General features: G+C 31.8%; 1 protein-coding gene and 1 long non-coding RNA gene across 6 annotated transcripts; one reads left to right on the plus strand and one right to left on the minus strand.

Annotated features, from left to right (window-relative positions):
• Positions 1 to 349: 349 nt before the first annotated feature.
• LOC142619354 (serine carboxypeptidase-like 7) lies at positions 350 to 19983 on the minus strand. 4 transcript variants are annotated; one of them, XM_075792430.1, is made up of 17 exons: positions 19643 to 19983; positions 19380 to 19525; positions 17020 to 17096; positions 16786 to 16908; positions 16552 to 16654; positions 16355 to 16392; positions 16121 to 16222; positions 15419 to 15505; positions 15089 to 15256; positions 14867 to 14938; positions 14661 to 14785; positions 13261 to 13374; positions 13061 to 13115; positions 12899 to 12957; positions 1012 to 1125; positions 818 to 866; positions 350 to 710 (listed from the first exon to the last, which is right to left on the minus strand). In XM_075792430.1, the coding sequence occupies exons 1-17, from the start codon at positions 19753 to 19755 to the stop codon at positions 627 to 629; spliced, it is 1629 nt and encodes a 542-aa protein (XP_075648545.1). In that variant the 5' UTR covers positions 19756 to 19983; the 3' UTR covers positions 350 to 626. The 4 variants fall into 4 exon arrangements, with proteins under 4 accessions (XP_075648545.1, XP_075648546.1, XP_075648548.1 ...); XM_075792431.1 differs by lacking the exon at positions 17020 to 17096 and having other exon boundaries at positions 16786 to 16877; XM_075792432.1 differs by lacking the exons at positions 350 to 710; positions 818 to 866 and having other exon boundaries at positions 1035 to 1125; positions 12841 to 12957.
• Positions 5707 to 9426, plus strand: LOC142619107 (uncharacterized). 2 transcript variants are annotated; one of them, XR_012841447.1, is made up of 4 exons: positions 5707 to 5943; positions 7581 to 7654; positions 9031 to 9122; positions 9205 to 9426. It is a non-coding gene; the product is annotated as an uncharacterized LOC142619107 (long non-coding RNA). The 2 variants fall into 2 exon arrangements; XR_012841446.1 differs by lacking the exon at positions 9031 to 9122 and having other exon boundaries at positions 5712 to 5943.
• Positions 19984 to 20988: the final 1005 nt, after the last annotated feature.

Raw genomic sequence — 20988 nt, forward strand, 5'->3', positions numbered from 1 at the left:
CCATTGTTGGGCTAATTTAAAAAAAAAAACAATATTATAAGAGAAAACATAGCAAGTTAGGTCAAATCAAATTATCCTTGTAGCAGAATTGGCACCCGCTCATGCACAAAGTGCTTGGAGGTTTAGGAGGAAAAGATTCAAGCTGCGGGGTTAGCAGCATGTTGTAATTTTCTCTAAAAAAAAAATTATCCTTGAAATTGAAAGTTAAATGTAAGATTGAGATTAGACTTAAAATTAAGGCCCAACAACCAAGCTATGTTGAACTGGGCTTGCATATCATTCTTTCTTTGTTACATTTACAAAGGCTTACTGGATAAAATCTGACCCATCTCACGCATATTTTTTGAGTTTAGGGGATAAATCTATCAAGAGCTCATTGTATATCATAGCAAGTGCATTTACATACATCATATTTAAAGACTCAATGGAAGGAAACATTTGTACCAAAGTTTTAGGAACTTATTTAAATTTATTCATGAACATGAATCAAAGGATGGAAAGAAAAAGGTGAAGTTGAATCTGTTGAATTTTATTATTTGATGTTGTATAGGAAACTAAAATGACTTGAAATGCTAGATGCAAAATAAGCCTACTAAGTTGAATGGATTGGTAAAATCCACAATTCACTATAGGGGATAGTAAGATAGCCACCTATCAATCATGGCAAGACATTCATTGGGCTTGTACTCTGGAGCTGTGTGCCCCGCTCCCTACAAAGAAGCAAATGCTTGTGGTCAATTTTTCGCTATTACTTGGAACATATTTTTTATAATAATAATAATAAAAAGAACCACTAAATATTCATTCTTGCCCTTACTGTTGCAAATGTCAAGCAGTACTTTTTAGATGTATACTGCATTGTGAATCTGCACAATACAATTAAAAGTAATCCATGAAACAATTATAAGCTTTATATTGGAATACAACTTGTATTTAAACTTTAAAAGTTTAGGGGGATGGTGGAGGGGGCAAGAGGGTTGCTGAAACATGAAAGTTGAGCTGAAAACTTACCCTGCGATCTGCCCATCGACAAACCATGGCCTCCAATCTTGGGCAATAGTAAGGTTTAGCGATTCTATCCATGCATGTGTAGCTATGTATGGAATAACCATGTCGTGATCACCACTATGTTATTCAGAACAAAACAAGAAAACTATTGGGTTATAAATTGACCATAGTTAATTAATTCAATTATCCAAGTTGATTAACTATCCAAATTACATGTACTATTGTGTAGGCACGAACAAGTCACCAATCTAAACTAGAATATAATGGAAATTAAATTGACACAATGTGTTAACTAATGGGGAAAACCTTCTCAAGGCAAAAATCCCACTGGGTGAATTTTAGACCGCCACTCTAAAGAATCTACTAATTAAGAGAAAGCGATTACAAGTATAAGGAATCTTATCACCATCTACTCTATCCCTAAATACCACTCTATGGTTGAATCCTTATGCTAATCTCCAATATAGTAATAATCATAATTAAAACTATTGCTTCTTTTCTTGCCATGTCCATGGGCCTACTGGTTGTTATTCCTATCATGTTGGCTCATTGGGCTTATTACCTCTTTCCTTGAACCACCTCGACTCATTTACTTTACTTTTACCTCTTGTTATACCCATGGGCCTGTTGGTTGTCATTCTTGCCATGTTGGCTCAATGGGCTTGTTACCTCTTTTCTTGGGTTTTCATATCCTATTTACTTTACTATTACCTCTTACTATGCCTATAAGCTTACTGGCTGTCATTCCTACCATATTGGCTCATTGGGCTTATTCCCTCTTTCCTTGGGCTTCCATAGGCCATTTACTTTACTTTTATCTCTTGTTGTGCCCATGGGCCTACTGGCTGTCATTTTTGCCATATTGGCCCATTGGCCTAATTACCTCTTTCTACTTCCTTTCTCTTTCGTCTTTTCTTATTGTTGGGCTTCTTCTACTGTTGGGTCCTTTGTCAAAAAATGAGCCTTAACAACTATGAACATGTATGCATGTAAACTTCAAAATTTAACTTAAAAGTAATCTTGAACTTTGGAGTTTATTACGTAATTAGAATTATACATTATTTCTTTTGCACATATTGTTAGGATGTGTGTCCTTAAATCCTATTGTATGATGCTATGTATGACATTATGTATAACTTAATGTTGTGGTTAATAAAGTTATTTTATTATGATCTAAAAATAATGGTAACATGAATATTTTGACATTATCATATAGTCAATAAGATGCATAGTATGTGATTTATGTGATTTAGTCACAGAAAATATAAATTACAAGTTCTTTGTAAACTCAGAATTTTAGTTCGTAGTTGGTGATGAAATTGGGCATTTCATCTGCGAAGACTATAACATATCAACTAAGATGATTTGTTTTGATCATGGAAATTGAGATTTCTAGTTGGTATGTTGATATGTATTAAGAGTTAAAACATATTGAACTAGACCGCTGTGAGATTTATTATTCTTCTAACGACTGTCAAATGAATAATAAACTCACGACTTTTATTTACATGAACTTTTAATCCTGAGAGGATAATAGACCTGATCATGAAGTGTAGATTGTTTCACTACAAGAAAACTAGCCTATTGCGGCGGACCTATTGCGGCGGGTGCGAAAACTGCCGCTATAGATCGCCTATTGCGGCGCTTTTTCGGCCTGCCGCTGTACATGAGATCTATTGCGGCGGGTCAATGGCCCGCCGCAATAGACCTAGTATATTGCGGCGTACTATTGCGGCGGGCCAGTGACCCGCCGTAATAGACTTGCTTTAGTGGCCTTCGGTTGAGATATAGCGGCGGGTCAATGACCCGCCGCAATAGACCCTGAAATTGCAGCGGGCCTATTGCGGCGGGTGCAAAAACTGCCGCTATATGTCGCCTATTGCGGCGCATTTTTGGCCCGCCGCAGTAGATGAGATCTATTGCGGCGTTTTTTGTGACCGCCGCTATAGGTAAGGTTTTTGTATAAAATCAAGTTTTTGTAATTTACAATAACACAAAAAAGATGAGTTTAAAGATCAAATGGTAAATTACATCCGATTGGCATGAAAATTGGCATGCATATTAAGAACATATAGAAAATGTGATCCAACGGTTGGATTTTCAAAATATGAATTCAACAATAAGTTATTGGTTGGTGTAACAGTTTTAGAGTTACATCAAGTGTAACTTGAACCCAACCCTATATTTCTTAATTCGATGTGAATTTTGACAAATCTACCGTTAGATTACATTATCTTCATAAATTTTTCATTCTTACAAAATTTCAAGGTGATCAAAGATTAATAGTCATGTCATCAATCAATTGTTTGAATTCAAGTTTTTGTAATTGAAAATAACGCATAAATGATGAGTTTAAAGATCAAATGGTAAATTACATCCGATTGGTATAACAATTGGCATGCATGTTAAGAACATATAGAAAATGTGATCCAACGGTTGGATTTTCAAAATATGAATTCAACAATAAGTTATTGGTTGGTGTAACATATTTTAGAGTTACATCAAGCGTAACTTGAACCCAACCCTATATTTCGTAATTCAATATGATTTTTGACAAATCTACCGTTAGATTACATTATCTTCATATAGTTTTCATGCTTAAAAAATTTCAAGGTGATGAAAGATTAATAATCATGTCATCAATCAATATTTAAATTCAAGTTTTTGTAATTGAAAATAACGCATAAAGGATGAGTTTAAAGATCAAATGGTAAATTACATCCGATTGGTATAAAAATTGGCATGCATGTTAAGAACATATAGAAAATGTGATCCAATGGTTGGATTTTCAAAATATGAATTCAACAATAAGTTATTGGTTGGTGTAACAGTTTTTAGAGTTACATCAAGTGTAAATTGAACCCAACCCTATATTTCTTAATTCGATGTGAATTTTGACAAATCTACCATTAGATTATATTATCTTCATATATTTTTCATGCTTACAAAATTTCAAGGTGATCAAAGATTAATAGTCATGTCATCAATCAATTGTTTAAATTTAAGTTTTTGTAATTGAAAATAACGCATAAAGGATGAGTTTAAAGATCAAATGGTAAATTACATCCGATTGGCATGAAAATTGGCATGCATGTTAAGAACATATAGAAAATGTGATCTAACGGTTGGATTTTCAAAATATGAATTCAACAATAAGTTATTGGTTGGTGTAACATATTTTAGAGTTACATCAAGCGTAACTTGAACCCAACCCTATATTTCGTAATTCGATGTGATTTTTGACAAATTTACCGTTAGATTACATTATCTTCATATAGTTTTCATGCTTAAAAAATTTAAAGGTGATCAAAGATTAATAGTCATGTCATCAATCAATGTTTAAATTCAAGTTTTTGTAATTGAAAATAACGCATAAATGATGAGTTTAAAGATCAAATGGTAAATTATATCCGATTGACATGAAAATTGGCATGCATGTTAAAGACATATAGAAAATGTGATCCAACGGTTGGATTTTCAAAATATGAATTCAAAAATAACTTATTGGTTGGTGTAACAGTTTTTAAAGTTACATCAAGTGTAACTTAAACCCAACCCTATATTTCTTAATTCAATGTGAATTTTGACAAATCGACCGTTAGATTACATTATCTTCATATATTTTTCATGCTTAAAAAATTTCAAGGTGATCAAAGATTAATAGCCATGTCATCAATCAATTGTTTAAATTCAAGTTTTTGTAGTGAAACCTAAAGTGAGTCATTTTTTTTTTCTTTTTTCTTTTTCTTTGTATTGAAACCTGAAGTGAGTTATTTATATATATATAAATCTAAAGTAAAATGTTACTTTGTTTTAAAAAATAGGGTAAAAGATTACTTTGTTTTTATTATCAATTTTATTTTATTTAAAATAATTTTTTTATTTTCATTAATTTACACATGATTCTTAATTAATCAAAAAATATTAAATATTACTATCTATATTAAATGTAAATATAAATATTACTATTTATAAGATATTTATGTATTAAATATTAAATATTACTATTTATAAGATATTCATGTATTAAATATTAAATATTACTATTTATAAGATATTTATGTATAAAATATTTATTTATAAAACTTAAATATTACTACCGTTAAATATTATTTATTTATAAAATGATTACAATGGCTTTTGTTTGTTTTATAAACTGTTTTAATTTTTTGGATAAGACTAATGTAATTAAAAGGTGGATTGTCGTGAAATTTTTGAAGTTTAATTTTCAGTTATTTCATTAGTTGACTATATATATATATATATATAAATAAATATATATATATATATATATAAATAAATATATATATATATATATATAAATAAATATATATATATATATATATATAAATAAATATATATATATATATATATAAATAAATATATATATATATATATAAATAAATATATATATATATATATAAATAAATATATATATATATATATAAATAAATATATATATATATATATAAATAAATATATATATATATATATATATATCATATATGTGAATGAGAGCCATGGTAGAGTCTGTAGCTTAGTGGTATGGTGTGAGTGCAACAGCTAAGTGCTCTATCGTTCGAGCCTTCGCGTAAGCGTATTTGAGTTTTTTAATTTTTTAAAACCATTAAAACCCTAGCATTTATAACCCTAGCATATTTATAACTTCTGATTTCACTCCAGCCGCCCCTCTCACCCTTTTTTTTTTTTTTTTTTTTTTTTCTCTCTCTCTCTCTTTTGGTTGCTGCGCTGTGCTGTTTGGATCTGAGCTTTGGACACGAATCCCATGCTCACCACTGCGATCATGGCCACCATCACGACCACCACCTCCATCATCATCATCATGAAGAGGAGCGTTTGGCGTCTAAGATGCTTCCGGAGGAGTTGGCTGAGGAGGAGGATATGAGATTGTATGTCTTATCAAGGAGATCCGTGGTAATAAATTTTTTTCATTTCTCTTTGAAATCTCATCTCTTCAGCGTTTTCTAATGATCTTCTATGTGAATTTGAGCTTGGAATTTGAATGTGTTTCTGATTCTTTTGATTTGATTGTAGTATTTCTTACATAAACTTTGGTTTCTGAAAGTTTGATCTATTGAAAGAGATGAAAAAATAAAGTAGAGTGGACTTGGATTTTTTTCTAGTTTTAAGAAATGACGTTTTAGGTCTCAATATTTTGATTTTGTTTAAGAAATCGTTTGGTTGCTTGAGAAAATAATCACCAAAAAAAAGTAAATTATTTGTTTAATGTTAGTGAATGAAAATAATAAAGTTCAATCCGATTAGATGAGATCCGTATTGAATTCTATCCATATTGTTAGTGAGCAACAAAGGTTGTGTATGCTTTTTGTGAATGCCTGAGATAATTAAAAGAAAAATACTTTCAACTCAATCTTTGAATTTGTTAAATTATTAAAAGTATGGATTCTGGGGGAAAAAAAGTTATTAAATGTATGCAACTTTCTGTCTCTTTTTCCACTACCAGTCAGTAGTGCTAACAAGCTATAAAATGGAAAACACAAATTCCACCTGGTTAGTTGGTCTACACTCTACAGTGAGTAAGCCAACACAAGAAGGGGCTTAGGTATCAGAAAGTATGCTGTGTTTTAATGGTGCTCTGCTGCACAAATGGCTATGGAGGTATGGTATGTTATTCAAAGTAGTGAAAATTCTTGAATCACACGTAGGAAAGGAAAGAGATAGTACATGAGTTTATACGTGAAAAAAATTAGCAAACAAATTAATAATTACCCTATGGAAGACAAAATTTTGGTAGAAGGGTTTAATAATGAGCAAACAAATTAATACTACTGGCGCCAAGCTGTAAATTCAACCCTTTTTCATGTAGTAGATTTTGGTAGTGTTTGCCACACCCACGTCGTTCGTTCTGTTCCATACGTGTGAAGTTGAATTGATTGCTTTGAAATCTATTTTCTGAACTATAAAAGCTTTCAGTTTGGTCTAGAGAATCCATGCAAATTCATCATTGGTTAATTTGGATAGAAGTATTTAAGAGAAAAGATTTGGATTTATTTTTTTTTAGTTTATTTGGCTTGATTAAATTATGAGTTTTTTTTTTTTTTCCTATTGATTAAATTTATGGATGATCATAGTAGCAATTATTGATTTCATATCAAACAATTTACCCCTGCCCTTCGATCTGACTTTTTGTTTGTTCATGCTGTTTTGTTTGTGTTTTATTAGTTTTGAAATGGTATAAAACCAAACGGTAGACCCTTTTGTTAAAACAGTATTTTAACCATGTGTTTTAATTGTTTTGTGGGTATTTTTGTTGGATTTTTTTTATAAGATATTTTGGTTGGATTGTTTTAAAGGTTTGGCGGTTAGATTTTGGTTTGCATTTGGGTTAGACTTGGTTTTATTTTGTATTGACGCAATAATAAAAGAAAATTCAAAATTCGATTTTTTTTTTCTTGATGAATGGCTTTGTTTATCTGTTAAAGCATAGTGGGTCACCACACTTACAATTCCATTGTTAGGGACAGCTAAGTGGTTCAGCAGTACCTGGTGGTTAGTCAGCTAACTTTTATTGACCTGTCTATATTTGATAGATGATGGTAACTTGGCAAAGAAGTGGTCTACTAAAGAACATCTCTACCCAATCTGCAAGCTTGATCAGTCTAAAGTAAGTATTGATAGTGTATTATTATGAGAAAGGGACTACTTTTTATTGTTTGAAATTTCCCCTTCTCTATAATTTTTCTCCTGTGGTTTTTTAGCTCACTTTAAAAGAAAAAAACTATGACAAGGTTTTAGTGGTTATAAGTAATGAAGATTCAAGTGATTGGATGAACTGATCTAAAAAGTGATTTGGGTTTAGAAGGATTGGATCTTGAGGGCAAATAGTAGTTGGAATCAGATCTTTAAGTTGCGGGACTAAATCAAATGGTTGTTGTTTGATGGTTATTTGGAGTGTGGTTTAATTATATTTTGGAGGGTTTAATTTTAGAGATTATATAAGTTTACCACAATATTTATGTTTATTGTGCGTGAGTTCATATTAGTAGGCTTCTAAAATTTTGCTCAAGTTTTATTGACAAAAAACAGTTCTGAATTCAAAGTTATTGTTATGATCTATGTAACGTATCAAAACTATTTATTGTCATATGCATATTTTGTGGTCTTTGACGAACTTGAATTGGGTTAGTGATGTGGAATTAAGTTAATTAAGACCATTTGGTGTCAAAGCATATGAGAAAGTGGATTATTGATATATGGATGCATTTACAATTTCTTATAGCATTATTCTTGAGAAATCAAAAGGCATATATTACACCTTTATGCAAAGCTTTTTTGTGCAATTGGCCTTCATTGTTGATACATAGTTAATTTTTTTTTTAATTTAAACAAAGTGTGCTAATATCTGCTTTTTTTTAACTTATAAATAACAAAACAACACATAAAAACATAACTCATAATCCTTGACGAATATTATAAAGCTTTTTTCATGATTTCTCTGTTCTGTGAAGGGTAACTGGAACTCTCTCATATTTCATCTTAATCTCTTAAGGGGTATATAGGATGCCAATACAATGAATTAATTGCTTTTTGATTTTTTTTACTGAAAAATCTGCATTTTTAAGTCCTTGGTTTACCTTGAAATTGTTATATATGCATTCTGAATTGGTATTTAATTTGTGTTTGTGCTCTTTCTTTGGCTAGGTTGGATTACACAAAATTTATTCAGTTACAGACTTAGAATATATGTTAGATAATTTTAAGTCAATGGAGACAAAGATATAGTTCACAATCCTATGCCTTGTTCATGTACAGTGCGTAAATCAATTTCATTTTATAAATCATGTGACTTTGAATGTGTCTTTCATGCTTGTAAAGAATGTGTCTCCTTAAAATTATATCTCAATGTTTGTGTGTTTTTTTCTTGAAGAATTCATTATGTTCTAATACAATTATTTGAGATTTGGCTGTTTTAAGATTGGCTGTGTTATTTGAGATTTTTAAACACATTGTGGGATTGAAGTTTTATGTATGGGATGATAGTGTGCAGCTTTTATGTTTATAAGGGAAAGAAATGAGTGTTGTGTTTCTACTTGAATACGGGATGCTGGATCATGCAACTTATATATATGCATGTAAGCATTTGTGTACCAAAAAAATTAAATTAAAAATAAAGGAAATTATAGTCAATAAATTATTTTGTTAATCTTATTTCAGGTCTGGTAATGTCATTGATTGGATCTTTGCTCACAATGCTTGTAGTAAGTTTTTTTTCTGCAAACTCATGTGTTTGCTCCTTCTAGTGGTAGTTATGTTGCATTTGGTTCAAGGATATATAATTCTGAAGCTTGTCTATTTTATTATATTAACACTTATTTCTATGACAAACATTGATACTTCCTTGTGCTTCTATGTCAATATAATGTTTGTTTGGAGGCATTTGTGGTATTGTTTTAGTAGAACTAAAATTATTACCAGTTGTTTGTAACATTATTACAGGTTGTTTGTAATTGGATTGGTTTTTTTATTTTTATTTTTTTTAATTTTAAATTTAACCTATAGCGGCGGGTAAAAAGCGCCGCTAAAGGTCTAAAATTATGCTATAATTGAAGCCCTATAGCGGCGGGCTATCCTGCCGCTAAAGATTGTCACCTATAGCGGCATGCATATCCCGCCGCTAAAAGGTCAGTAGACCTAAATGTAACCACATATAGCGGCGGTTTTCTACCCGCCGCAATAGACCAAAACTGCCGCTAAAAGGCGTATCTACAGCGGCGGGTTTTTGTACCGCCGCAATAGAGATATTGCGTCGCGACAAGGCTGGCGGGTAGAACCGCCGCAATAGCCCCCGCCGCAATAGGTGAAATGTACCTATAGCGGCGGTTTTTGGGGCTTTAGCGGCGGTTTTGGCCCGCCGCAATAGGTCAGTTTTTTTGTAGTGTTTTGATATATCAATAGTGAGGCTTAAGGATACAATCAAAATCTCAGTATGTTGGGCAACCACATTTAGTGTTGATGGAACAGATATTCTCAAGATGGAATTCATAGTCTCTTAATGAAGATACAAAATATTCACTTGAGATAAGTTTAATGGGTTTATTAAGAGAGTTAGGTCTAACCACTTTGGTAAGAAGTTACTAAAGTATATATTTATGAAATTGGATTTCATAAATATATGATGAATAACTTTAAATGATGAAACCAGGTACTCAAGGAATTAAGATGTAGTAATCTTCAAAGTGGGAGTCTATATTCATGACTTTGTATTATTACGAATATTTTATGAAGGAGTTGCATGTACAATAAAGTCTTGGGATATAATTTATAAATAAGGCCTAGAGTACAACTATATCTATATAGTGGTATTAAATATAGTTAATAATAACTTTGGACTTGTCAAGAGTTGAAAGAAAAGCCCAAGGCCTATTGAAGCTAGTGTCTTATTGGTCCTTTTTGGTCCCACTCTAAGCCACACACTTAAGCCCAATTGGAAAGGGCCAAAAGACCAGCCCAATTAGATGATTAATTAGATACAAAGGGAGAAACATACATAATTTTTTAGAAGTGAAAAACAACACTATTGTAAAGTGGTGTGTATGTGTGAGTGTAAGTCACTCTCTATAATTCTCCCTTGGAAAACTGATTGAGAGACCACACTTCTTGGGTGTTAGTGGAATTGGAGTGAAGATTAAAAGTGTTCCTAAGTGCTTTTGATCTTCATTTTTTAAATTCACCGCACCATGGTACACCCTCTTGTTCTTAAATTCTGAAACTTACATAGTACATATTAACATTTATGAATGAAGTAGATCTATTATTTTTCCACTGCGTATGTTTTGTATGCGATACAAGCATGTATTTATCCAACACATATTTTCATGAAAAGTAGCAAATTATTTGTTAAGAACATGGGTTCTTTCATTATTTTATATCATCTTTAATAAAAAAATTTTCCTTTTAATGATTATAACTCTTACTTCTTCTTTTTCTCAAACATCTAATTACATTTTATAGATTTTAAACATAATGAAAACATTGATAAAGTAGAAAATATTTTATTTTCCTTTTCAAAGGATGTTTGACATAAGAAAAATATATTCTGAGTAAAAAAATTTCATAAAGGAAATTCATAACAAAATTAAATGAAAAGACAAAAACAATTTTGATGGAAAAAGAGGGCAAATATATTCCTATAAGGCGACCTTTGAGTTTATTGTGTGTGCGGCCCATATTGTTCTTTGGTATGGGAAAGATTGTCACCAAACTCACCATCAAAATTTTTTGTTGGGTTAGGAGGGGGGGGGGGGGGGTAATTAAGTAATTAACCCCTAGCTTTGCAATTGCTCTGAGTCACCATTTCCCACGATTAGGTCAAGTCGGGTCGGGCGGGTCTAACATTTGGTAAGCAACAAACCAACAGTTTTTTTTTAATGGGATAACAAAACTCATGCCAAGCTTCTTTATTTTATTTTTGGTTGCTACCTAAGTTTATATCATAGTTTTGGAAAATGTAGGTTGTGTTTGGCATTGGCTTGAAAAACCAGTTTTTTTTTTAATTATTCAGCTCATTTTTGCTACTATTCATGGTCCTATTGCACTTCTTGGTATTATTCATAGGTCTCAATGTATTATTTCAACTATTTTTTAGCTTTATTTACAGTACTTTCACTAAAAAGTTTTTAGTTTCAACTAAATAAGTTATTCCCAAACGAACTCATACTATATATGTATACCATTTCCCACATCTAGCATAAACACCATTTTTTTTTTTTTTTGGAGGAAAGTATAAACACAGATTTCTAGCAGTGATAAGTATGCAAGAACCAAGTTTAGTCTGAATTTTCAATATCCCTTTACAAACCACAAATAGTCTGTTGGTACAAAACAAGCATGGAGTCATGGACACACATCGTTTCATGAAAGATCAACCAAAATCCATTTGAGTATTGCATTAAACCTTTTGAACTCATGGATGACAAGAAATCTTGAATTACAAACCCCTATTCCTTCATGGAAAGATCCATGAATCCATTTTATAATCAAATACAACATAATTAAATCATCATATGTGTATATATACCTGCTCATGTCATGAGGCTGAATAGTTGTATATATACCTGCTCATAATTAAATTCATTTTTTAATGCTAATTTAGGTATGCATTTTACGAGTACCAAGCAATCTTTTAAAATATGTATTATAATTTCCTATGTTGGGCTAAATTAAAAAAAAAAAAAAAAATATATATATATATATATATATATATATATATATATATATTATAAGAGAAAACATAGCAAGTTAAGTCAAATCAAATTATCGTTGTACTTGAATTGTCAACTCCTTGTACACAAAGTGCTTGACAGTTTAGGGAGGAAATGGTTCAATTTGCGGGTTAGCAATATATTATAATTATCTCTAAAAATAAAAATAAAAATTTCTTGAAACTAAAAGTTAAATGTAAAATTGAGGTTAGACTTAAAATTAAGGCCCAACAACCAAGCTATGTTGAACTGAGCTTGCACATCATTCTTTCTTTGTTACATTTACAAAGTGTTACTAGATCAAATTTGACCCATCTCATGCATATCGTTTGAGTTTAGGGGATAAATCTATCAAGAGCACATTGTATTATCATAGCAAGTAGATTTACATACATCATATTTAAAGACTCAATGGAAGGAAACATTTGTACCAAAGTTTTAGGAACTTATTTAAATTAATTCATGAACATGAATCAAAGGATGGAAAGAAAAAGGTGAAGAAGTTGAATCAGTTGAATTTTATTATTTGATGTTGAATAGGCAACTAAAATGACTTGAAATGCTAGATGCTCAACAACAAGAAGCTTACTAAGTTGAATGGATTGGTAAAATCCACAATTCACTATAGGGGATAGTAAGATAGCCACCTATCAATCATGGCAAGACATTCATTGGGCTTGTACTCTGGAGCTGTGTGCCCCGCTCCCTACAAAGAAGCAAATGCTTGTGGTCAATTTTTCGCTATTACTTGGGACATATTTATTTTTATGATAATAACAAAAAAAGAATCACTAAATACTCATTCTTGCCTTTACTGTTGCAAATGTCAAGCAGTACTTTTTAGATGTATACTGCATTGTGAATCTGCACAATACAATTAAAAGTAATCCATGAAACAATTATAAGATTTATATTGGAATACAACTTGTATTTAAACTTTAAAAGTATAGGGGGATGGTGGAGGGGGCAAGAGGGTTGCTGAAACATGAAAGTTGAGGTGGAAACTTACCCTGCGATTTGCCCATCAACAAACCATGGCCTCCAATCTTGGGCAATAGTAAGGTTTAGCGATACTATCCATGCATGTGTAGCTATGTATGGAATAACCATGTCGTGATCACCACTGTGTTATTCGGAACAAAACAAGAAAACTATTGGGTTATAAATTGACCACAATTAATTAACTCAGTTATCCAAGTTGATTAACTATCCAAATTTCATATAATATTGTGTAGGCATGAACAAGTCACCAATCTAAACTAGAGTGCAATGGAAATTAGATCCACTAATCAAGAGAAAGAGATTACAAGTATAAGAAATCTTATCACCATCTAGCCTATCCCTAAATACCAATCTATAGTTGAATTCTTACGCTAATCTCCAATATAGTAATAAACATATAATTACAACCATAAATTAAGCATTAATAACAATAGCTAATACATTTATAAATTAAACGGGTCAAATGGATCAAACGGATTTGTATGTTAAACACGAACACAACTTATTTATTAAGGGGTTAGCCATGTCGACCCAAATATGACCCGAACTCGTTTAGCCTCAACTCATGACTTGTTTATAAATAGATTAGTTGTATCGATTAACAGGTTGGGTTTGATGTATGTGGATACTTGCATTGGACACAAGTTGTCCTAGTGCTTAGGACCGCTTAGCTGATAGTTGATGTATTTCTATAGGTATTTAAAATACTCCTATAACCGTCAAATAACTAATTACTAAGAGTCAGAATATTGAGAACATACTTATAGTTTGATGTTCTCTGAAATAAACTATCTTTCTCTAGGGACACCATCTACCATTCTCTAGAATTTGGAGGTAGAACATATGGGGAGACTCTAGTAGGCTCTCTAGTGACTTAAAGGTGTTCCAAAAGGTGATGGGCTCATGAGGATGAGTTGTAAACCAAGCAAAGAGCAAGCTTTGGAAAGTAGGTGATCCGTTCTACCAAGTTATGTATCTATAAGACCCATAGAATTTATTCAATAATAATTATTGCAAATTTGTTACGTTCTACAGTGCTAAAAATTTGGTTAGTTTCTACTAGAGTAATATCTTGGATTTTATGGCGAAAATTCATTCATGTATATGGTCTAAAATGGATGTAAATTGAAGCCTATTAGCAGATGCAATACTGAACCCGTGGATAGGAAGATCAAATCTGAAAATTATCTCTTCCTCGGTTCCTCCCCTCATTTGCTCTGTTTTGCTTCTGTTTGCGCCTGTTTTTCGGCAGAACATGAACTTCTATTAGTTTGACATCAACAGCCACCCGAGAGAGGGTTTAAGTGACATGAAATTTTTATGTCTTTGCATTGGTCAACTACCTGGATTTGTGACTAATAGTTAATTCTAGGGACTGAAGGATGGTAAAAAAAATTGCCATATTACCTGTAAATTAGAACCTCGTAGCCTTTCTTGATAAGGTTCCGATGATAATTTAGACTACTTGAGACATCATAGTCATATGTGTTTGATAAGCTCAGATTGCATCTCACCCACTCATTTATGCTTCCCTGATTGTCATTTTGAAATAACTTAATAAAACTACTTTTGAATTCGACATATTATTATTTACATTTTAAGGATCAACATACCTCCCGAATGCGAAGAGCCTTTTGAACAGTTTTATCATTTGCCCAAATGTACGAGTACAGATAGTTATAATTCTACAAAAGGAGTAATCTTGTTAGTATATAGTCAGTTAAATTTTAATAGAGTGCAGCATATAACCTAGTCAAACAGATATATGTGCACAAGGCCTCGGACCAGCTTTGATCATGACATTGTATGTGTGTGAGAAGAGGCAAATTGTTTACCCGACACCATGCTCTAGGTTCAGGAAGATGAGTAATTGATCGGAGGAGGTCTACAGAATCTTCTACTAGAGTTCCTGGATCCCAATCTGATACCCTTGTTCTTGGTTTTGGGGATAACTTCTGACATGTAGGCTCCAATATTTGTGCAGTATATATTTTCTCGGTACACTGGCCAAATGCAAGAGGTATATCAATGTACATGCGACATGATACATGAAAGACCGAACATACATTTCTTAGTGCTTCACATACTCTCCTCTTGTCAGGATGGAAGGAAAAAAGAAGAAGAAGACATTTTTTATAAGAACCACAAGTAGTTTTTTCTCTCACCTCAGTGAAGATACCAAGATCATCCACACATGCTGCATTGTTAGGATCTACATTCCTATACTCGCCCTTGCAGTTGTTTTTAGTTGACTAGAAAAAAAAAAAAAAGCATCACATCTTTTAGTAGGATATTTTTGAAAGAGAGAATTCAACTTGTATGAAAGTAACATATTTCCAGGAGCATCCTCAAAATGGTACTCGTGGACACTGATGTACTATATTTAAATCATTTGCCACATTTGTGCAAAATGCAAAAGAATACCCTTGGCCTGTAATTTCCAAAAATCTCTAACCTTGGTCTCAAAGCAATTAACAAGGGCATTGTATATCAACTTTTACTTGTCTAAGCTGGTTCAAAAACAAAAGATTAATTAAAACGTCAAATTGTATGAGGAACAAGAAAATCTTCCTTGCAAAATTGCATGCAAGTCTATTCAAATGACAATCCATTTGGGTCAATCATTTAAACATGAGTTTTAAGGACATCTTATGATTGTAATCTGTGAAGATATAATTATATAATGCGATGCTTGTTATGATTAAATTCTTTAAAAAAAAAAAGTCACTACCCACTAGCATAAGCACTCTCCCTACTGTTTTTTACAAGCTACTCAGCCTTTTCTTTGATGCTTAGCTAATAGTCTAATACCATAAGACGAACTCTCAAGATTCAATAAAAAAAACAAGAGCAGAAGGGAAAATCACCTCATATAGTTCGTCTGATATAAGTGTCTTTAAGTGAGCAAATGGAATTCTTGCATTCAAGTCATCATTCGTATTTGTCAGCGGGTTTCCAATCACATATCCCTGGCCCCAATTTAAAGCAAGATTTGATTTCTATATGAAGTAAAGGCCCCAAAACTATAGAAGGCCTTGATGAACAAAAGCGAAACTAAAGTAATTGAAGTTATTTAAATTTTAATGTGCTTGAACTTGTACCTTGAGATTCATTCGCGGCTCCTGACCAACTTCATTACCTGCAACAATATGACATAGCCAATTACCATCCTAAAATGTTTTCTTTGGTCCATTAATCATCAAAATGATTTTTCCCCCTTGGTATTTTTTTTGTAGCAAAATTAAGTATGAATTAAGAATGGAAAAAATTTTAGGTAGTTGTCATTTATGCAAGTTACCATCTGATATTTTTTGTACAAGGATTGGGATAATTATGCCCGAGTAAGAGTCTCCCATGACATACAATGAATTTGTGAGGAACTTGGGGTGAACCTTGAGCCACTGCATCACAACTCAAAATTTAAAATGAACTGGCCACTTCAGAATTTGTGTCTGTAAGCCTTTTATATTTGTATCAAACTATAGTTCATATGTACCAAATTCAGTCATGTTATTATTTAGTTTTCGATCACCTTCTGTAGAAATTCATAGAGTTCTGCTACGGCCACTGTATCACTGATATTGTATCCTTCCGAACTATTTGCATAAGAGAATCCAGTGCCAACTGGTGCATCCACAAATATTATATTAGCAACCTGAAAAATGAAGGCCAGTTCTTTCAGTTTATTTAAACACCTAATTAACCTTCAAATTGGCAACTAATTTTCATGAAAACCTAATTATTGGAGGCTGCTAAAGTTTCGTACCTTTGTCCAAGAGTATGGGTTCAACTTCAATTTTGGTGAGTTGCTTTTGGACTTTGCATAGTCAAATGATAATGGACCTAAAATAAATAAATAAAATCTTACAATTATTATTATTATTTTTTTTGGCTAAAAGTCTTGTAACTCAATTGACATCTCTTAACATTTTTGACAGAGACATCCAAGTTTCAAAAGCCCCATCTCCCGCTATAACTATCAAATTATTAAAAATTAAGGCAAATAAAAATGTTCTTTTAAAAAAAATGGTGAAAGAAAAGAAAATTAACGTGAAGTGAGAGCATGTTTTGAATATGAAATGATTCATGTTCTATTTTTAAATTAATGTAAGTTCAAACAGCTGATCCGATGTTGGATACTTTTTTTAATTGGCAGATGAGAAGAAATAAATGAATGTGAAGTGAGAGTAGGAAATAAATGAATGTTACATTAGCCATCATAAAATATTGAGGGGAGGAAATCCAAAAGAAAAAAATCTAGTACCATAAAGTTTACTATTACACAACTTCTTTGTCAAAACTGTGAAGTGGTTGTGTGAGTGGTGAATAAAAAATAATTGGTCCATGTGAAAGTAGTAGACAATCACTCACAATTTGTCACATCAAAGTTGTAGCAAAAAATTATGGAACAGTTTGTGAAGTAGAACCACTCAATCCAGAAATGTAAAAGAGTTGGTGTTTTTTAGTATAGTAAACTTTGCATCTACATTTATTGGAAAATTTATTGAAATTTTCACCTCATATTTACATAACATTTGAGAAATACTTGGTTGTGCCTTCCACAACACAAAAACATAATTACACAACGGATGGTGTGAAAAGTCCAATAGTTGAGAGCTCCACTTAAAAAAAAAAAAAAAAAAGAAGACTATTTTTACTGATGAAAATGAAATAGATGATTGCTGAGACCGGTAGAGAGAGGTCTACACAAAAAGTACGTTCGGCTTTTGCTTAAAACTTTTTTACTTTTTACTTTTTATTTTTTGTCTTGGTTATTTTATTTATTAATTTATTTATTTACAAATAATCTAACTTTTAATTTGCATATATTTGGATCGGACATATCAAATATTAGGGGGATTTAAAAATAGGGGGCTTTGTTTAGTTGTATTTTCTCATATAAATTTCTATATCATTCCCTACCAAGTATAATCGATGTAATACTAGAAATTTTCAAAAACAAATTATGCCAATAGCTATATAAGTATATAAGAAAAATTGTTTCAGAAAAAAAGTATATAAGAAAAATAGATGGAATTTTTTTGGGTAATTCCTATGATGAAATTGGGGCTTATAGTCAGGGATGGACCCTGGGGGCCGAAGGAGTGTTGGCCCCCCCGGCCCAAAGAAAAAAAATTTTGGGCCCCCTGCCCAAAGAAAAAAAAAAAAAAGCAATTTTTCTTTACTGGTTATATTTTTTTCTTTCTAGAGTTGCGTCCCTCTTTTCCAAAAACTTAGATACCCTTTTAATTAGCCTAGCCCAACTAGAAACCACTCAACTAAAAAAACTAAACAAAAACAAAACTTTAAAAAAAAAAAAAAAAAATCGTAGTCCGCCCAGCATTAGAATGCAAGATGGATAACTTCAACTTTTAAACAACCATTTTAGAAAATCCTTAAAGTCAAGAAACAATCATTTTAGAATCTTAGATGGATACCTTCTACTTTTAAACATTTTTTGACCGACAAAGGTCCAAGGAGCTCAATAAACGCGACTGGTTGCACAAGAGAGGCTTTAACTTTTAACACTCCTCAAAAGAAATCAATGTAATTCTCTCTTGATCTCTAGCCCAACTTCGCTATAACATTTCTGTAAGCAATTCAAATGTTTTTGAGCCATCAATGTCAGTGATATGGGAGGATGAAAGAAGGATTGAAGAGAACATTTCAACTCGATTCCTAGAGGCTTATTTATATTTAATAAATACTATACAGAGAAACTGGTCAAAGGTGGTGAAGGAAAATTCTTAATTTACATTCTAAAAAAGAAAAAAGAAAAAAGCAAGTCATTCCGTAAAGTTAAAAACAAACAAATACTAATGTGAGAATCAACCAATTCTTCATAATCAAATGGTAATACTAATGGAGGTGTGTGCGTTTCTTTTTTATCGTGTTAAATATAGTATAACTTGTTTTATATCTTTTCTTAAAAGTTATCATTATTTTTTAGCATTCCTTTAGATTAAAACCTCATTTTCTTTTGTGTCCTTCTTGTTCCTTTTCCTATATCCTCCCAAAAAGGTATGGTGGATGGGTTTTTTTTTTTTTTTTTTTTTTTTAAAAAAAAAATTTGAGAGAGAGAGGGAGAGAGGTATGGTCGATGAGTTAAATTAAGTACATACATACCCATTTCATATACAAGGCCAGAAAATGCGGAACAACCAGGACCTCCAGTGAGCCAAAGCACAAGAGGGTCATCTTCTGGACTTCTCTCAGATTCAATGAAGTAGTAGAATAGCTGCAGCTCATCAGATTTGCCTACACCCACGTACCTAAAATACAAAAAACCCTTAAAAAGTTGGTGTTTCTTAATTAATAATAAGATTGAATGAAACTGTGATCACACAATTAGTCAGAACTCAGAAGTAAGAAAACTAATTGGCGCACACCCAGTTTCAAGTTTGAAAGGAAGATCGCCGGAAAAGCCGGGGAGGCTATTGATGATCGACTGTGGTGCAACCAAGTTGGCAACAGCCAAGAAACAAACTATGCACAACCACATTGTGCTCAGGCTGCTACTGGAAATGGTTAACTGGGTTTATTTAATTTAATGTTTGTTTGCTAGTATATATTGTTAGTGCTGGTTGTGGTTGATATAGTAGATAAGGTACCAATAGCCTCCCGGGTTTTTCCGGCGATCTTCCTTTCAAACTTGAAACTGGGTGTGAGCCAATTAGTTGTCTTACTTCTGAGTTCTGACTAATTGTGTGATCACAGTTTCATTCAATCTTATTATTAATTAAGAAACACTGACTTTTTGAGGGTTCTTTGTATTTTAATATAGTAGATATGGTACCAAATTAATTAGGTACCAATGAGTCAAAGGGCCTGCGGCTTCTATCCAACTTGTTGAGCTTATTTTATTAGTTATACTTTAAAGTCAATTTTGAGATATCTCCTTCACCTAGCATTTGTTCTCCCCATTTGTTAGTCCACGGTTTGTTTATGAACTTTAGGTATATTTTTTAGTCTACTGTCAGTTTTTAAATTGGGCACTGTTTAAATTGTTTAGCGTTAGACTTTTAAGTCATGTTTTGTGTGCATTTTCGCGGACACACTATGTGCAATATATTTTCCCCATTAAAATTTTAGGAATATCTTTTAGTACATGGTTATAAAGTGGATGAGGGAAAAAACAAAAAGACTCAGGTTGGCATGAATAGTAGTTGTTACTTGTTAGGTGCTTTCGAATTATAGTGAGGTAGTGCCAAGTGAGTCAATATTGTACCAAAGATTGCTTTGTTTTGGCCTAGGAATGAAAACCAATATACTATTTCAAAATTACCACTACTTTAAAAATATATATTTATACATTAATAAAATTATAAGTGTATATATAGATATATATATATATATATATATATATATATATATATATATATATATATGAATTAAATTATTTGGTAAAAGCCATTATAAGTTAGGGATCTTTACAATGCAAGTTACAAGTTCATACATAATCCAATTATGCCTCGGCCTTTTTCATAAAAACATGGCTTTTACAACCTATAACATGTTTGTACAATTACTAGTTGGACTTATAAGTTAAAAAAAGAAAGAAAAAAAAAAAACAGAAAAAAGACAATATAAGAAATTTGAAAAAAAAAATGCTAAATTGCAAACTACACCATGAAATTTGAAGGTTTTTGGATTTTACACTATGAAATTTTAGAATTTGAATTTTGCTACCTAAAGTTACATTTCATTTGCATTAGTAGTCTCTCAATCCATATTT

Source organism: Castanea sativa, chromosome 12, assembly GCF_040712315.1.
Source record: "Castanea sativa cultivar Marrone di Chiusa Pesio chromosome 12, ASM4071231v1".
NCBI lineage: Eukaryota > Viridiplantae > Streptophyta > Magnoliopsida > Fagales > Fagaceae > Castanea > Castanea sativa.

Bases quoted from the DNA above. Each gene is read 5' to 3' on its own strand.
- LOC142619354 (XM_075792430.1), bottom strand. From the start codon at position 19,755: ATGTGGTTGTGCATAGTTTGTTTCTTGGCTGTTGCCAACTTGGTTGCA. The intron at 19,526-19,642 runs GTGTGCGCCAAT...TTTGTATTTTAG, and splicing joins CCTTTCAAACTTGAAACTGG to GTACGTGGGTGTAGGCAAAT. The intron at 14,939-15,088 runs GTAAACAATTTG...CTCCTTTTGTAG, and splicing joins AACCTAGAGCATGGTGTCGG to AATTATAACTATCTGTACTC.